This window comes from Sinohyriopsis cumingii, chromosome 8 (genome assembly GCF_028554795.1).
Source record: "Sinohyriopsis cumingii isolate HCF-2022 chromosome 8, ASM2855479v2, whole genome shotgun sequence".
Lineage (NCBI taxonomy): Eukaryota > Metazoa > Mollusca > Bivalvia > Unionida > Unionidae > Sinohyriopsis > Sinohyriopsis cumingii.
In genome coordinates, this window is record NC_142968.1 from 107,979,005 (window position 1) to 107,998,650 (window position 19,646).

At 35.6% G+C, this 19,646-nt stretch overlaps 1 protein-coding gene across 2 annotated transcripts in view; it reads right to left on the reverse strand.

The window, feature by feature from the left end:
- Positions 1-19,646, reverse strand: part of LOC149794343 (cilia- and flagella-associated protein 44-like) — a 108,068-nt gene that overhangs the window by 42,130 nt on the left and 46,292 nt on the right. For both annotated transcript variants that reach the window (XM_089968493.1, XM_089968492.1), the window contains 5 exons: positions 16,844-17,120; positions 14,304-14,356; positions 13,569-13,731; positions 10,002-10,132; positions 8,548-8,735 (listed from right to left, as the gene is read on the reverse strand). In XM_089968493.1, coding sequence (XP_089824619.1) covers positions 8,548-8,735; positions 10,002-10,132; positions 13,569-13,731; positions 14,304-14,356; positions 16,844-17,120 — 812 coding nt within the window. The remainder of the gene's footprint in view (positions 1-8,547; positions 8,736-10,001; positions 10,133-13,568; positions 13,732-14,303; positions 14,357-16,843; positions 17,121-19,646) is intronic.

Sequence of the window (19,646 nt, forward strand, 5' to 3'; positions counted from 1 at the left end):
ACATTATTAGGTCTTTAAGTTTGTTCTTGCAGTAGAAATAAGTGAGTTTTGAGAGCACTCTTGAATGTGATCACTGTGTCTTTGTGTCTAAGTTCAGTGGGCAATTCATTCCACGTTGCTGGGCCCTGGTATGCAAAAGAATGCTGTCCATATGACTTCGTTTTCATAGTGGGAATAATGAGTATACGATTGTCAGAAGAGGAGCGTAAGTATCTTGCTTGTGTGTACACATGGGTGAGGTCGGATAGGTATGTTGGACTAGAGTCCGACAGTGAAATGTAGCACGGAGAACAAATTTTGTGTTTGATTATGGATCGAATGGATAGCCACTGTAGGGTACGGAGCAGCAGGGAGGTGTGCTCTAATCGTGGTACTCTAAGTATGATCCGAGCAGCTGTGTTTTGAACTTTTTGAAGTTTCTGGAGCAGATATTGAGATGAACCAGACAGAATTGAGTTACAATAGTCCAGTCTTGAAAGTACTAATGAACACACAAGTGTTTTAGTGGCATCAACTGAAAGATATTTGCGAATTGAGCTGATGCGTCTCAGCTCAAGATATGCAGCCTTGCATATGTTCATGACATGTTGGTGCAATGTGAGAGTACTGTCCAGAGTAACACCTAGGTTTCGTACTAATTGTGTGAATTTAATGTTGGTGTTGCTGATATTTATTGTTTGAGGTAAAGGATGTAAATGAGAAAGTCTTTGTGCTGTGATCAGAATGGCCTCAGTTTCATCATCATTCATCTGCAGCTTGTTACATGTCATCCATGATTTCACATCAGAAATGCACCTCTCTACACCTTGGATGGTAGCATCAACTTCAGTTGGGTGGCTAGATTTGTATATTTGGGTGTCATCAGCGTACAATTGGTGAAACACTGGATGATGATCTATGACACTTGAGAGTGAATGAGTGTACAGATTGAAGAGAACAGGTCCAAGAACAGACCCCTGTGGAACACCACAACATAGACCAACTGGGCTGGAGTGTATTCCATTTGCAGATACAATTTGTGTCCTGTTGACCAAGTAGGACTTGAACCACAGTAAGGCTGTATCATGAATGCCAAATACATGCTGGAGATGGTAAAGTAATATATCATGGTCTATTGTGTCAAATGCTGCAGACAAATCAAGGAGGGTGAGGACTGTAATCTTTCCGCTATCCAACGCAGAGAGAATGTCATTAACTACTTTTAGAAGAGTAGTTTCAGTACTGTGGCAAGTGCGATATGCAGATTGTACATTCCTAAAAAGACTGTTTGAATTTAGATGAGATACAAGCTGGGATAGAACAACCTTTTCTAAGATTTTTGATATGAATGGGAGATTAGAAACTGGGTGGTAATTCTTTAAATCATTATGGTCTAGTGTTGGTTTCTTCAGCAGAGGCTTTACAATGGCACTTTTGAAAAATGATGGGAATTCCTCGGATGAGAGAGAGGTATTAATAACATCAGTTAGTGAAGGCAATACTGGATCTAAGCACTCAAGCAACAGTGATGTTGGAATTGGATCAAGTTCACATGACTTTGGTACACTCTTCATCAGGATTGTACATACGAAATCCATAGAGACAGGTTCAAATGCTGCTAATGGCTGCCGTTCAAATTCTGTATCCCAACTGTATGGTGAAGATGAGTCAATTGAAATTGTAGTGTCAAGCTTATCTCTAATGGTTTGTACTTTGTCACGGAAGAAATTTGCAAACATGTCCGGAAGGTTGACTGGAGAGAAGGTAGTTGGAAGTGGTGTAGACTTGTTCCTTGACATTAGCTTGTTAGTAATCTCGAAGAGCTCTTTGCAGCTGGAACTTTCCATGATCTTAGTAGTGTAGTGGGCTGATTTCGCTGCATGGACTATATCTGTGACATTCTTCTTAGCTGCTTCATAGATTTGCTTATGAATAGTGAGTCTGGTGGAAAGCCAAAGCCTCTCAGCTTTACGGCAGTCTCTTTTAGCACTGTGAAGCTGGTCCCTAACACTGCTATACCATGGAGAACACTTTTGAATTGATACTCTGCACTTGGTAGCTGGGGCATGTTTGTCAAGCAATGAACACAGGCAGTTATCAAGTTGTTCTGCTGTAGGAGGTAAGCAACTTGTTAGGTTAGCTTGGATGTCGTGCATTAGTTTGGTTCTATTTATCATACGGAGGTTTCTCTTAGTAGCAGATAAAAGTGGAGGGTTAGGGACTGATATGTCAAGATGGCATATAATGCAGACATAATCTAATGCAAGGTCATGGGATACCAGGGAGGACCGTAGAATGTTATCATCAGGTCTATGAAGAATCCAATCTAAAATGTGACCATGTTTATGGGTGGGTTGGTTAACTGACTGTTTGAGGTTGAAAACATTAATGGAATCTATGAGTTTTGATGTATTTGGGTTTCCGGGACAGTCAAAGTGAAAGTTGAAATCTCCAAGAATAATCAGTTTGCCACCTATCGAATTTCCATAGTCCAGGAGATTCGGAAACTGCTCCAAAAAGAGAGAGTCAGCCAGCTTGTTTTTTCTACTAGGAGGAGTGCGGTATAGGCAGAAAAAATGGACTGACCTTTGCTCCAGTGTGAGTGTGGTTTGGACTAGTTCAAACGATGTGTGATGCATAATACCACCTCTTTTGTGTGATTTATTATGTATGAGAAATGCCAATCTCCAATGATAGGTTTGATGTTCCATAGCTTGTTTATGGGGTTGTCATTCTGCATATCTGTCAAGAATATTAAACATGCTGATTTACATAACATTTGAAGCCACTATATGGAATCTTTCATTCAGAATGGTTCAGTGCAAGGCAGTTATCAATATTTTATATCTCCTTTAATTACCCTTAATTCCAATGTGACTAGGCAGCCAACAGTACAAAACACAATTTCAAAATTTTATGCAAATCATGTTTCTGTAATATCTGTGAAATTAATGCAGTCATAATCATCAAGACTTCGACTGCATTTAGTATGCATTCTCAAGTGCTTCAGGGATAAAACTGAAGATTCTAAGAAATGAACACAACTTTGACATTCTATATAATTACAGATAAAGACTCTGCTCATAAAACCAACACCATGAACCCTAGCCCATATTTAGTTAAACAATTTAGCAGCAACTGTGATAAAATGGTAGCAGTAAACAGCTCTGTTGCCAAATTTAAGGTTTGCAAGACTTTCAGTGTGGGAAGGGTATCTGAAAAGATGATGGGTTTTTATGCTGAGGTTTTGATGTAGTTCTAAGATATTAGTATGCCTGTAAATTGTCCAGTAAAAAATGGAGGCTTAATTAAGCAACCCGCTTGAGATGAGGGAGGCTGCAACTGCAGCTGAAACTTTGTCACAGTCTTTTGAACCATCTGTATTGCATTGATGAATGGCCATGATAGAAGGCTCTGAATTCCTTGTAATTGTATTACATGGATATACGGCCATGATAGAAGGCTCTGATTTCATTGCAACTGTATTACATGGATACATGGCCATGATAGAAAGCTCTAATTTCATTGCAACTGTATTACATGGAATGGCCATAACATAAGGTTCTGATTTCATTGCAGCTGTATTACATGGATATACGGCCATGATAGAAGGCTCTGATTTCATTGCAACTGTATTACATGGATACATGGCCATGATAGAAGGCTCTGATTTCATTGCAACTGTATTACATAATATATGGCCATGAAAGAAGGCACTGATTTCATTGCAACTGTATTACATGGATGAATGGCCATGATAGAAGACTCTGATTTCATTGTAACTGTATTATATTGATGCATGGCCATGATAGAAGGCTCTGATTTCATTGCAACTGTATTACATGGATATATGGCCATGATAGAAGGCTCTGATTTCATTGTAACTGTATTACATGGATGTCTGGCCATGATTGAAGGCTCTGATTTCATTGCAACTGTATTACATGACTGTATGGCTATGATAGAAGGCTCTGATTTCATTGCAGCTGTATTACATGGCTGTATGGCCATGAAATAAGGCACTGATTTCATTGCAACTTTATTACATGGATATCTGGCCATGATAAAAGGTTCTGATTTCATTGCAACTGTATTACTTGGCTGTATGGCTATGATAGAAGGCTCTGATTTCATTGCAACTGTATTACATAATATATGGCCATGAAAGAAGGCACTGATTTCATTGCGACTGTATTACATGGATGTATAGCTATGATACCAAGCTCTGATTTCATTGTAACTGTATTACATGGATGTCTGGCCATGATTGAAGGCTCTGATTTCATTGCAACTGTATTACATGACTGTATGGCTATGATAGAAGGCTCTGATTTCATTGCAGCTGTATTACATGGCTGTATGGCCATGAAAGAAGGCACTGATTTCATTGCAACTGTATTACATGGATATCTGGCCATGATTGAATGCTCTGATTTCACTGCAACTGTATTACATGGATGTATGGTCATGATAGAAGGCTCTGATTTCATTGCAACTGGATTACATGGAATGGCCATAATATAAGGCTCTGATTTCATTGCAGCTGTATTACATGGATACATGGCCATGATAGAAGGCTCTGATTTCATTGCAACTGTATTACATGGATACATGGCCAAGATAGAAGGCTCTGATTTCATTGCAACTGTATTACATGGATACACGGCCATGATAGAAGGCTCTGATTTCATTGCAACTGTATTACATGGATACAAGGCCATAATAAAAGGCTCTGATTTCATTGCAATTGTATTACATAATATATGGCCATGAAAGAAGGCACTGATTTCATTGCAGCTGTATTACATGAATACACAGCCATGATAGAAGGCTCTGATTTCACTGTAACTGTATTACATGGATGTATGGCTATGATAGAAGGCTCTGATTTCATTGCAACTGTATTACATGAATACATGGCCATGATAGAAGGCTCTGATTTCATTGCCACTGTATTATATGGATACATGGCCATGAAAGAAGGCACTGATTTCATTGCAACTGTATTATATGGATGTATGGTCATGATGGGAGGCTCTGATTTCATTGCAACTGTATTACATGGATGTATGGCTATGACAGAAGGCTCTGATTTCATTGCAACTGTATTACATGGATGTATGGTCATGATAGAAGGCTCTGAATTCATTGCATCTGCTCTGAAAAACAGGAGGACTGGCTGAGGACTTTTTGTAGTGGCAAATATCAAATATTATTTGGGGAGAGGTTTAATAACTACAGAGTAATCTGGGTCTTGAGAATTGTAATGGCAAAGATAAAAAAATATTTTTGCAGCATTTGCAAGATTTATTATTGCTGCCTCTCAACAAGGATGAATCCACATGCCAAAAAGTGGACACAAATCTTGCCTCCAATTGTACAAGGTCTGGAACTGGTTAATTCTCTTATAGAAACTACAGTAAAATGTTTGTTATCTGTAGCCCAATTATACAATTTGTTATCACATTTAATAACATCTTTAACATGCATATTACATTTATTTTCTTGTAAATTCTTACTTGAAATGTGTTACTTCATACATTCAAAGTTAGCTTCTTTGTATATTAACAGAATAATATTTTACCTCTCAACCTGATCTATTCAGAATTAGTTTAAGGGTATGTAAAATAAAAATTGACTGATATAATTATCACTTTTATACATACATGTATTGGTGAATACTATGAGTTCAACCAGTCTAGCAAGTCAGTTGGGATTAATCTTAATTTGTAAAACCTATTTTCTAGGACCATTTCTTTTATAGATGTATTTAATTACTAGTGGCATTGGGAGTTTTCTTATTATTATGTTAAGCTTACTTGCTTTTTATATAACATTTGTCTGCTACCAAAATAAGCTTTATAAATTAAACTTGGCCAGGGTAATCCAAATAAGATTGTATTATCAGTTCTTGTATCAAAATGTCCTCCATTTTGAATAGGCAGCATGACTGCTAGTTTCGTATATGTTCAATCTACTGTGGTCCCTTACTATAAAAACTCTCAGTATACCACTGTCCATCAATAGGCCATCTGTGTACCAAAGCACCTCACTATACTAATTCCCCTAACTATAAAGCCCCTCAGCTTACAAATGTTTCCATTAAAAAGTCCTCAGTATACCACTCCTATTTACTATAAAACCACTCAGCATAAAAATGTCACTCAATATAAAGTCCCTCTGCATAATATAATACTGCCCTGCACTATACTAATTTACTTCATTATAAAGCCCCTCAAAATACAACCAATCATCACATTCGATCCCCTCAGTATACCACTGTCCTCACGCTATAGCCCTCATTACTCCAATGTCATTCACTACAAAGCCCATCAATACAATAATGTTACCCAATATAAAGCCCTCATTATATCAATGTCACTCACTATAAAGCCCTCATTATATCAATGTCACTCGCTATAAAGCCCTCATTATACCAATGTCACTCACTATAAAGTCATCAGTATACCAATGTCACTCACTATAAAGACATCAGTATACCAATGTCACTCACTATAAAGCCATCAATATATACCAATGTCACTCACTATAAAGTCATCAGTACACCAATGTCACTCACTATAAAGCCCTCATTATACCAATGTCACTCACTATAAAGCCCTCATTACCAATGTCACTCACTATAAAGCCATCAGTATACCAATGTCATTCACTATAAAGCCATCAATATACCAATGTCTCTCACTATAAAGTCATCAGTACACCAATATCACTCATTATAAAGCCATCAGTATACCAATGTCACTCACTATAAAGACATCAGTATACCAATGTCACTCACTATAAAGCCCTCATTATATCAATGTCACTCACTATAAAGCCATCAATATACCAATGTCACTCACTATAAAGCCATCAATATACCAATGTCACTCACTATAAAGCCATCAATATATACCAATGTCAATCACTATAAAGTCATCAGTACACCAATGTCACTCACTATAAAGCCCTCATTATACCAATGTCACTCACTATAAAGCCCTCATTATACCAATGTCACTCACAATAAAGACATCAGTATACCAATGTCATTCACTATAAAGCCTTCATTATATCAATGTCACTCACTTTAAAGCCATCAGTATACCAATGTGATTCACTATAAAGCCATCAATATTCCAATGTCTCTCACTATAAAGTCATCAGTACACCAATGTCACTCAGTATAAAGCCATAAATATACCAATGGCACTCCCTATAAAGCCCTCAGTATACCAACATCATTTACTTTACAGTCCCTTAGTATAACAATGTCACTCACTATAATGTCCCTCTGTATACCAATTTCCCTCACTATAAAACCCTCAGTGTACCAATGTCACTCATTATAAAGCCATCAGTATACCAATGTCTCTCACTATAAAGTCATCAATATACCAATGTCACTCACTATAAAGCCATCAATATACCATTGTCACTCACTATAAAGTCACCAGTACACCAATGTCACTCACTATAAAGCCCTCAGTATACGAACATCATTTACTATACAGTCCCTTAGTATAACAATGTCACTCACTATAATGTTTCTCTGTATACCAAATTCCCTCACTATAAAACCCTCAGTGTACCAATGTCACTCATTATAAAGCCATCAGTATACCAATGTCACTCACTATAAAGCCATCAATATACCAATGGCACTCACTATAAAGCCATCAATATACCAATGGCACTCACTATAAAGTCATCAGTACACCAATGTCACTCACTATAAAGCCATAAATATACCAATGTCACTCCCTATAAAGCCCTCATCATTTACTATACAGTCCCTTAGTATAACAATGTCACTCACTATAATGTCCCTCTGTATACCAATTTCCCTCACTATAAAACCCTCAGTGTACCAATGTCACTTACTATAAAACCCTCAGTGTACCAATGTCACTCGCTATAAAGCCCTCAGTACACCAATGTCACTCGCTATAAAGCCCTCAGTATACCAATGTTACTCACTATAAAGCCCTCAGTGTACCAATGTCACTCACTAAAAAACCCTCAGTGTACCAATATCACTCACTATAAAGCCCTCAGTATACCAACGTCAATCACTATGAATTCCCACAATATACCAATGTCACTCACTGTAAAGCCCTCTGCATACCAATGTCACTCATTATAAAACCCTTTGTATACCACTGCCCCTCACTATAATGTCCCTCAGTATAGCACTGTCCCTTATTATAATGTGGTTATTGTCATGGCTCACATTCAATAAGTGAAATTTAGTTTTATCACTACTATTTAATTTTCTCACTTTATTATTGCTCCTGGCTCACATCATTAAATACTATGTTTTATTGTTTTAATGAACTTTTAGGACACAGTTTTTTGGAACATCCCTCAATATATTGCTCTCTCACTTTCTATGCAGGCTATCTGTATGGCTTCCATGACAATTGTGATAAAGCAGGAGCATTGCAGTCTTTACATTTTAAGTAAATAGAGCAGACTCTGATCTGCATTCACATTGTGCAATGGCAGGCATGAGTTTATGATATTTGCAGTAGATTGGAAGTAATGCACAGAATTATACAGTACCTGTAAGCAGGTCCCTTGTGGGATCTCTGGTCATATCATCCTTAGAAATCATTGTTTTCCGCCGCTCAAACTCTGCCTTCAATGAATAGAAATCATCTGACAACTTGGCTGCACGGAAGCTACATACTTCATGTGGAGACCGGAATGCCTTCAGAACTATCCTCTCACATTCCACTACATCTTTGTACCTGACACAGAGATTAAATATGTGTGCACATCGTCATAGTAAACAAGACAAAGAATAGATTGGTATCTTTGTGAAGCAAGCCTGCAGATGAAATATTTTTTACTCACCCACAGATGCAAAGAGATTAGAAAAATGACATGAGGACTTTCATGATAATAAATTCTGATTAAAGAGGTATATACAAATTTTAACAATGGGCTCTGAATGTGTGAATATTCAAAAAACAATTCCTGATATCCTCAAAATAGTAACCAATCACAAGTTGTTTTTCATTCATTTAAAATGGTCATTCGCCTGGTATTTATCTTTATATTTTCTAAAAGACATTTTGAACACAATTAGTATTTTCACTCTATATTCATATATAAATTTTGATCATGATCAACCAGCTGCTTGCCTCTATTCCACTTGACTACCAATCAAGCAGCTTGGGTATCAAGATAATCTGCTGTGAATGGAATATCAGTATGGATAAGTTGTTGTGCACATTGTGATCCAATCACAGTACTCATAATTAACATGTTATATAGAGTGTTAAGCAGAAAAGAGTGTGGGCCTGTTATTTAGTCTACACAGAGTTCACAAATATACATATAATGAGTCTGACAGACACTAAAACTTATAACTACAGGACAACACAAGGGCTCATTTTCAGCTGGTAAATGATTTCAATTTCAGTTAAAAGTTTAATTTGTAGCAGATGATAGTAAATTTGGGAATTTTTGTACAAATCAGCCAGTTCTGCAAGTCACTGTGGGTAATTTTCGGCAAGACATAGTGGGTAAAACTGATACAATTTTATAATTTTATAATTTCACTAGTTTACCCACAATGGAAATAAATATGTTTGCAAATGAAAACCAAATATGAGTCATATCCACAATACCTTGCAGAAAATTACTCAAAATGACTTATAAAGATGTGGCTGATTCCTTTCCATATGCCATCATCTGCTAAAAGTCATTTTTCTAGCTGAAACTGATGTTCATTTACCAGCTCAGAATAAATGAGCTCCCATTTGGTCAAGGTCTGGAGTATTCATTTTAATTTGGTCAAGCATTTTTTTCACAAAAACTGGGCAGATATACTATTGTTGAACTATAGCTTAGCAAATAAGACAGACCCAGATCTGCCAGCACATAATGTATCAACAGATTTAGGTTTAGACTTCACTGAAATTCCCAAAAAGAGTAATATCTAATAGTGGGTCTGGGTCTATGCAGTTCAGTAGATCCGAAATATTTGTAAATATTTTAAACATAATTACCTCTTCCTCAATTTCTCCAGTGCTATTCTCTGCTTTTCTGATTCCCAGGCCAACTCCTTCCGAACTATTTCTATTTTTTCTTCCCTTTGGCGCCGTAATTCTTCTTTGATCTCCTTGTCAAGTTCAAACTCCTACAACAAAAAAAAGAAGAGAACATCTAGGAGAAAACCAAAGAAGCAATGCATAATCTTCAGCTGTAGGAGTGGTATGCACTAAAATTTACAAAAAAGTCATTGTTTGAAAGGGTTACGGGAAAAAATATGAAGTTTAGAAGAGCATTATATTCTCATATTTCCTTTCAATTTGGATAGATTTTTTGAGCAGAATGCCCATTAAAAAAAATTCTATTCTAATTTAAGAAAAGTGATCTCTTTTGCCGATTTGAGTGTATAAGATGACAATACAAGATGACACCATGCTCCGACATCAACACTGATGTCTGGTATGTTTCTAGCAGTTTTAAAAGTAAAATTTACAAATTTTACCATTATAGAAATAACAAAGAAAGTTTACCCTGGAAATTTTGTTGTCAACTTTGTTTTGATACTCTCTTCAATAAAGGAAGATCTTTTGAAAAATATTTTCCATTCATAATGATCAGATACCATTCATTTTGTGATAAATTTTCCAAACTTGGGACAAGAGAAAAATAATAATGTACACTGGTGTGCACTTGAGGTATTCCACCCCTGAGCAGACAATTTGTTGGCAGGAACTTGGCAAGCTTTGCTCCTGCTTACAAGTTATAACCTCCCTGTTCAACACCTATATGTATCCATGATCCAGCTACTGGTAGAAATTTCTTACAGAGTAACTGGTGAAAGAACACCTATTATGAATGGAGGTGGGAGGGCAAAATTTTTTGTGACAAAAAGACCTACCAAAAACATATCCCAAATAGTTACACATCCTTGGTAATTACACATCCCCAGTAATTACACATCACAGATAATTACATATTCTTGGTAATTACACATCCCAGGTTATACACAAGGTCCCAAGTGTAGTATATTAAGCAGCATAAATTGACATTTAGCATATTTTGATCATTAAAAACAAAAACTATGCTAAGAGGTAACACAAATTCTTCTTTTCAGCACGATTTACATCAAAATATAACAAAATGCTTGCTCTTGAAAAGGTGCATCGAAAGACTGTACAAGTTTGATTCACTTTGTCAAATTAAGGTTGCACTAAGAAAACAGTTCCAATATCACTTGCTATTATTTAAGTCACATCATTACAAACCTGTATATTTTGAAAAAAAATATGCAAAATTCTGTTTAAATTTATGTCTTTCCATAATCAACACTTTTTATTCTTGAAGTTTACATACCATAGACTATGATGCATGTATGTTAGTGTAATTTTGATTTTTAATGCAGCTTTAGCAAGTTTTCAGCCATATCAGTATGATGTCTGTAGTGTGGCAGTTTATAGTGATGTCAAGCACTGAGGCATCATGCCACAGACATGTAGCATCATGTCCTACCCAGTCACATTATCTGACAGCAGGCTGACCAGTCCTAACACTAACCTCTTAATACTGAATGCCAAATGACAAAGCTGCTAATACCATTTTTATAAGTCTTTGGTACAACTTGGCTAGGGTTTTAATCCATGACTCCTGCATCCAAGGTGGCCAACCACTTGGCCACTGGACTCTTTGATTACAATTCACATGAATATTTAAATTTTGCATGTCAAAGACTTTTCATAAGATCTATAAATCAGATGGTACAAAAAATGTGACATAGGTCTACTGTGAAGTTTTCATGTCAAGAATAAACATAAGGGTCAATTTTAGGATAAAAGTAAACAGACCGCAACACTGACCCATGCTCCAATTTTTTCTATGAACGCTAAAGATCGCTGTTCTTGTCATTTAAAGGAATTAAATATGAATGATTATCATGTTGTATACGCATGCTTTGTAGTCCACTGTATTGCTGACTAAACTGTCAAAATTTATTACCTGATTTTTCCATTCATTCACACATCCGCTGCTGTGAACGAAGTAATATTCCATGATATGGTACTGTATATACTCTCCTGTTAGTCAAATCCAGCTGCAAACAACACAGACACAGATCTGCCATCGCATAATGTGCTGGCAGATATGAATCTTATGTAGTCCTTTAGGTCTAAACAGCATAACAAACAACACAGACACAGATCTGCCATTGCATAATGTGCTGGCAGATATGAATCTTATGTAGTCCTTTAGGTCTAAACAGCATAACAAACAACATAGACACAGATCTACCATTGCATAATGTGCTGGCAGATATGAATCTTATGTAGTCCTTTAGGTCTAAACAGCATAACAAACAACACAGACACTGATCTGCCATTGCATTATATGATGACAAATCCATGTCTATGTTGTTTACAGTTGTGCTCGATTTATAAGCAAGTATCTATGGTATATGACGCCTCTGTAGCCCTAAAATAAGCATATATCAAAATAAACATTTATATAATGACTACTAGTAAAGATAAGTATATTTATTCATTGCTTGATCTTTTATAAGGTGCAGAGTAGTGCTGGCATGACAACTGTAAGTTCAGTCATCAAGTTTGGTAGATATTTATTTTCAGGCTGACTTCTTATACCGTTAAACAAAAGTTGACAATAATTTTCTGGTGCCAGAAAATAATACTATTTTCTTACAGTCTAATGAGTATTTCTTCTGAATGAAGTATTCTAAAGTTTGATCTTCATCACTTATTCGATACCCATACAAAAATGGTGGGATTTAAGATATTGCACAATTAATATAAGAAGAACAACAACTATAATATATATATATATATATATATATATATATATATATATATATATATATATATATATATATACCCAAAACAATATATTACAAAGTTCTTCAGTACACATTGTGGCTTTATTTAAATCATTAAATTATTGTATCCTTGTTGTATTTCATTATTATGGTCTTGCATTTTTGCGATAATTTCCATGGAAAATAATCACATTAAAAAAATTAAATTTCAAACATTCCCAAAAGTTTCTTTTACAGAAATTAGTTTTGATGCTTTTCATGTGAAACTGGTGACCCACATGAAATAATAAAAATAATAACAAATAGTAGCAAAAGCCACAGTAGCAGCAGTATTATTAAATGGTACAATATGCCATTCTATACAAGAAAAAAATTCTTGCCTATAACATGATACAGTATAGGTGGATTATTCATTGAAATTGATCAGAGAAGACCAGAAAGTGTTGAAAAATGTTACATAACCTAAAAGGTACGACACCTGACTTACTGAGGCATAGAAAACATTTTACAGTGATAAGACTTCTATATGTCAATTGAAGAAACTGGAGAACTCAAAGAAAACCAAAATCTCAAATGTCAATCTGCTAGCACCAGCACATGTTGGTTCTTGGTTTCAAGCCCTGAACTGCTGAGAGTACAAAGAAAGTCTGTTACCAGTACAATAGCTGGGTCGTAAAGCATCTTTCTTCTGAACATAAAGAAATTAGTGGTAAAAGGTCTAAGCATAAAGAATATAAAAAATACACAGTAAAATTCTTCTTACATCTTTGTGTAGCTGTAAGTGTTTAGGTAAGCCGTCATTCTGCTCTAGTAAAGCTTTGAATTGTCGACGCAACTTTGCAACTTGACGCCGGACTTCTCGCTTCTTCTCTTCTGCATCTTTCATCATCTTATCATACTCTGCTTTCTGCTTAGCATCCTCAATGCTGAAGTATTACAACAATTTTATGACTGTGTATGTATGTGTGAGAATGTGTGTGTATGTGTGTGTCTGTGTGTGTGTATGTATGTATATATGTATACATATGTATGTATGCACATACACATGCATGGATCTATCATCTGTATAGGTATTTATCTACCAACAAAGTAATATATGAATCTTGTTTAAAAAAATATTATGTTTCTTATCATGAATTCTGAACATTATCTAAAATAACCTTTAATATGATACTAACAGTATGCATGCTTAATGCCTTTTTGTGAAATAATGGGTTTGAAATCAATGATAATTGTGTAATTATACAATGGCAAAAAAAACAACACTGTGACACGTATTCCAATACCCTGCATGGGTATATCTGTATATTTATATTTATGTTTTCTAAGCTACATTTGAAAGACTTGGAAAACCATGCAATTTAAGTATTGCTGTATATCAGAAAGGAATGAGATCTGACCTGTGAAATGTTAATCCTAATGAAGTATGTGTATAACTTCACCTGACTGATTCTATACAAATAATTGTCTCTGATTTTAAATCAATTCCCAAACTCACCTGTATGCATTGGGGTCATCAATATCATCTGCAATCTTTTCACTTTCCTTTTTCTAAAACAGAACAATAATAAGTATTGATCATCCAATATTTATTCTCATATTTCAGATATTCCACCATCTCCCCTGAATTACACATATATTTATATACTTGGAAACATTCGATCTTTTTCATTTGTAATGGGGAAAAATTATGAGTAACAACTGCTCAAATAAACTGTTTCACTTCTGAAAGAAAAATAAGATTTGTGTTTGTAAAACATGTATGCCCCTGCTGTAGTCCAACACAATAATGTCCAAAAAATCAAAAGTTAAAGTTTTAAAAACTGATATAATAATGGCATTAAAGTATGACCGAGTCATCTGCTTAAATATATAAATAGGTATATCAAATTTAATTTGTCTATCTCCAATGTCATCTACACAAGTTCACAAACTGGTAAATAAAATTTAAATAGTCTATTTCCATTGTGATATACATAAGTATACATATTGGTACATCAAATTTAATTTGTCTGTCTCTAGTGTTATCTACATTAGTATACAAACAGGTAAATCAAATTACTTTTGTCTATTTCTAGTGGTTTTTGCATAACTGTGAAAAGTTTTCATAAAAAAGTCTTACTCCTAAAAAGTTAATAAATATATACAAAATTGACAACCTGCAGTAATGCACAGAAGTTAAATAAAACCCAATGAAACTTAAAAAATTCAACTAAATGTCACAAAACTACAGCATCTTTATATCGATATCAACAACTTTCATTTTTCTATCATCATAACATGATTTACAAGGGAAAAAATACAAAGAATGATAATATAAGTAAAATTCAAATCAGATGAAATATCATCTACTTACAAACATGCCTACCAAGTTTGTTAAGTGTAGATAAAATGGTATATGTGTACTTTTTACTAGCCAGGACAAAGGAGATGGACAAATGGATATCGAGTGGTCATTGTGTAATCTGTACCAGCCAGGACAAAGGAGATGGACAAATGGATATTGAGTGGTCAGTGTGTAATTTGTACCAGCTAGGACAATGGAGATGGACAAATGGATACTGAGTGGTCATTGTGTAATTTGTACCAGCCAGGACAAAGGAGATGGACAAATGGATTTTGAGTGGTCTATGTGTAATTCATACCAGCCAGGAGAACGGAGATGGACAAATGGATATAAAGTGGTCTATGTGTAATTCATACCAGCCAGGAGAATGGAGATGGACAAATGGATATAAAGTGGTCTATGTGTAATTCATACCAGCCAGGACAATGGAGATGGACAAATGGATATAAAGTGGTCTATGTGTAATTCATACCAGCCAGGACAATGGAGATGGACAAATGGATATAAAGTGGTCTATGTGTAATTCATACCAGCCAGGAGAATGGAGATGGACAAATAGATATAAAGTGACTGTGTAATTCATACCAGCCAGGACAATGGAGATGGACAAATGGATATAAAGTGGTCTATGTGTAATTCATACCAGCCAGGAGAATGGAGATGGACAAATGGATATAAAGTGTCTATGTGTAATTCATACCAGCCAGGAGAATGGAGATGGACAAATGGATATAAAGTGTCTATGTGTAATTCATACCAGCCAGGACAGTGGAGATGGACAAATGGATATAAAGATTGATCAACTGGAGCAAATCAAGATCTGCATACTGTATATACATGGCAGCATAACAACTATGAGGACAGCTTTGCTTTTCAACATTCTAAAATTATAAATTATACATCTCTCTCTTCACTAATAAAAAGATGGATGGTACATACAAATGAACATTAGTAACACAAAAAGTATCCAGTCTTACTGAAAACAACTCATGTGTGGAAAGCAAGGTAAAGTAAGATCAAATCCTTAAGTTATATTTTAGATTACAAATCTGAGATCTGTGTTGCAGACTAATATTTCTTCAACAAGAGAATCTGGTGAAACTTCTCTAGGTCTTTTCCAATGATTCCAAGAAGCCAAATAAAAGTAGTGCAAACAGCACATGATATGCCAGTATTGTAACCTTTTACCCTACTAATGACCTTGACTTTGAGCTTGAGACTTGACCGGAGTACAGTCATGTGTGAAGCTGCAAAATGATTCATCAAAGTATCTGTAGGGGTTAGAACATGACAACATGGATAAGGAAACAGGTCAACAAATTACATTTTTCCTTTCTGTAACACTGACCTTGAAGCAGTGGGTATGACTACAAATATGAGACAATGTTAAGTCAAGATATATAGAATGGTAATGTTTCATTAAAATTTCTTGATTGGTTCAAACGTTATGCTATTAAATGGACTGAGGTTGCTGACTTATATTCTCCCTTGCCATAAACTTGACCTTGACCTTGTGGACAACCCAACTGCATGATTTAAGATGGATACATACAAATCTTTCCACACAGCAAATGTTGTTAAGATATCTCAACTAAACAACAAGCTTTTCAAGCTGTCATATAATATCTCTTAAACTCTTTAATTACTGTAATTAGCATAAAATTTCAGTATGTATATGGCATCTCACTAACCTTTGCAGATGGCAGTGTGGCCTTTGCCTCAGCTATCTTCTTTTCTAGTCTCTCCTGTTCCATATAGGTAAAGATGAAGAAATTTCCATCTGCTCCAACTGAGATAAGTCGTTTGCCATCATGACTCTGTACAAGTCCCGTGATATTGCCATAATCATTGTCATGGACACTAAACTGCCAATATGGGCCCAGTTTTGAGATATCATCTGTGGCCTCCAGGTTCTGAATGCGAATGACTCCATTCTCCATGCCAAATAATGCCTGCCTGCCGTTCTTACTGTAATGAGAAGATTGAATGCACTGATCTGATGTTTAATGGCACAAGAAGATTATTTACTGCCAAGGCAATGGGAGTCAATTGCCTTGCCCAAAGACATATCACAGCAGCTGACCAACTGTGGTACTGCCAAGGCAATGGAATCAATTGCTTTATCCAAAGATTTACCATCACAGCTGACCAATGCTGGTCTGGGTATGATTTAAACTTGCAACACGCTGACTTTGAGTATTCCATGCTAACCAATGAGTCACTGCAGCCATAAATTTTTTTAGCCTTCATAAGACCACTGCTACAACTGATAATGCATTAATTTCTGATCATATCAGTCCATATTACCCTCCTAGCATTTACAACTAGATAGCTGGGTCAAATGATGTAAGAAAGGTTGGAAGCTTCATCACAGACACAATAGTGCTTGCCACAGCAGAACTCTAAACACTCACAAGACACTGAGGCTGTAACAGTTTCTCATGCTCAAAATCAGACTCATTTAAAACTAATGACATTAGACCGGTTAATGTCAAATCTGAGAGGTATAACAGAAGTAATCACTCAACTCCAACCCTTTGGTTCTGAATAGATTTTGTTTTCATTAGCGTATCAGTTCACTCAAATTGTACAAAAAAGGAATGATGAATAAATATTTCATAGAAAGATGTTTTGGTTCCAAATACAAAAATTCATGCTTATTGCCCAGCTTGACTACCATGTCAAGAAGATAGCAAAAAGTCAAAATAATCCATATGGATCTTATTTCCCTGAAAATAGTGCATTTACAAAGCCTTCATTTGTAAAGCAATCGACACATTGAAATAAAATCTACAATAATGCAGTCTCCAGTATCATCCAATTCAAATGATACTATATCTAAACATCTATAATCTTCAGTTTACTTAATATCTGATGAATATTAAAGGTCTTATCACAGTCAATACAAGGTAGTCATTGTTATTTTGAGCAGGTAAATACCAGAGTCTAAACACTGCACAGAATCTAAGGTCAAATCAATGACCAATCAGACATGAAAATGTCTAATTAAATCTAAACCTGAAGATGAGATTGTTTTTATAATCTTAAAGCCAAGTTCTCAAACTCCAAAATCTGTTGTAATATCAACACAAAACCCTGCAATTACATTGAAGCTAATTAAATTCCGCATTCCGTTAGTGGGACTTGAGTTGTCAAAATGCTTGAGATTTTATGGTTCTAATAATTCTAATCAAAACACAGATTATGAAACTTTCAGATTTTGAGCCTAAGCTTGAGCTTTGTGCTAAAAAAGTTTCAAGAATATTTGGCCATATCAGATAATCCTGAGCCAGCAGTGCCCTCTCGATGAGATCAGACAATCCTGAGCATGCAATGCCATACTCTAGACAAGATCAGACAATCCTGAGCCTGCAGTGCCATACTCTAGGCCAGATCAGACAATCTTGAGCCTGCAGTGCCCTACTCTAGGCCAGATCAGACAATCTTGAGCCTGCAGTGCCGTACTCTAGGCCAGATCTGACAATCCTGAGCCTGCAGTGCCCTACTCTAGGTCAGATCAGACAATCTTGAGCCTGCAGTGCCCTACTCTAGGCCAGATCAGACAATCTTGAGCCTGCAGTGCCGTACTCTAGGCCAGATCTGACAATCCTGAGCCTGCAGTGCCATGCTCTAGGCTAGATCTGACAATCCTGAGCCTGCAGTGCCATACTCTAGACCAGTTCAGACAATCCTGAGCCTGCAGTGCTATACTCAAGGCCAGCTAACTATTAGTCTATATTTGACCATTGTTAAATTTCACTCCTGACTACAATCCACTAGTTATACAAGTACTCTAGAGAACAGCTTTGGAACTAAGATTAATATCTTAATTATCTGCTCCTGTTATTAAAAACAAATGAAACAAAATTTATAGAATGTACCAATCAATAGAAGAGAAGATTTCTTCTGGTATGGCCATTTTAACAACTTGAACTCGGCTCTTTTTTTTCTCTTTTAAAATGAGACTACATGATTTCTTTGCATTTTCAGTTAAGTATGACTGTAAGGATTGCTATTTATCTTTATTTTGTATTGTTTGTTGGCTTTCTCCATGAATATATGTTACGTATTCTGTATTTTGTAAATGACCTTAGTCCAAAATCAAGTTAATGGCCTACCTGACAAGTGACATTTATTTTGTAAACAACATCATATGTAGCTAATGTTTCTCTATAATTACAGATCAAATATTTAGATCATTATTAATTGCAAACATGTTTACTTCAGTTTGAGTTATAAATACAGACTTTATTATGACCTTTGAAGATTTCAGAAAGGACCATTAAGAGTATTTCCAGAAAATGGTAATTGTGAGCTAGTGGAGGGTTATAAAAGGATGTTTACTTTAGGATTACTCATTCCTACCTTAACATCCAAAGTGGAATCAGTCTTACTGTTGTGTTCAGCTTTGAATTTGGGTGCATTTATTTATTTAAATTATTAACTGAAATTAGAAAGTGCTCATTAATACTTCTTGGACTAAATAGTTAATCT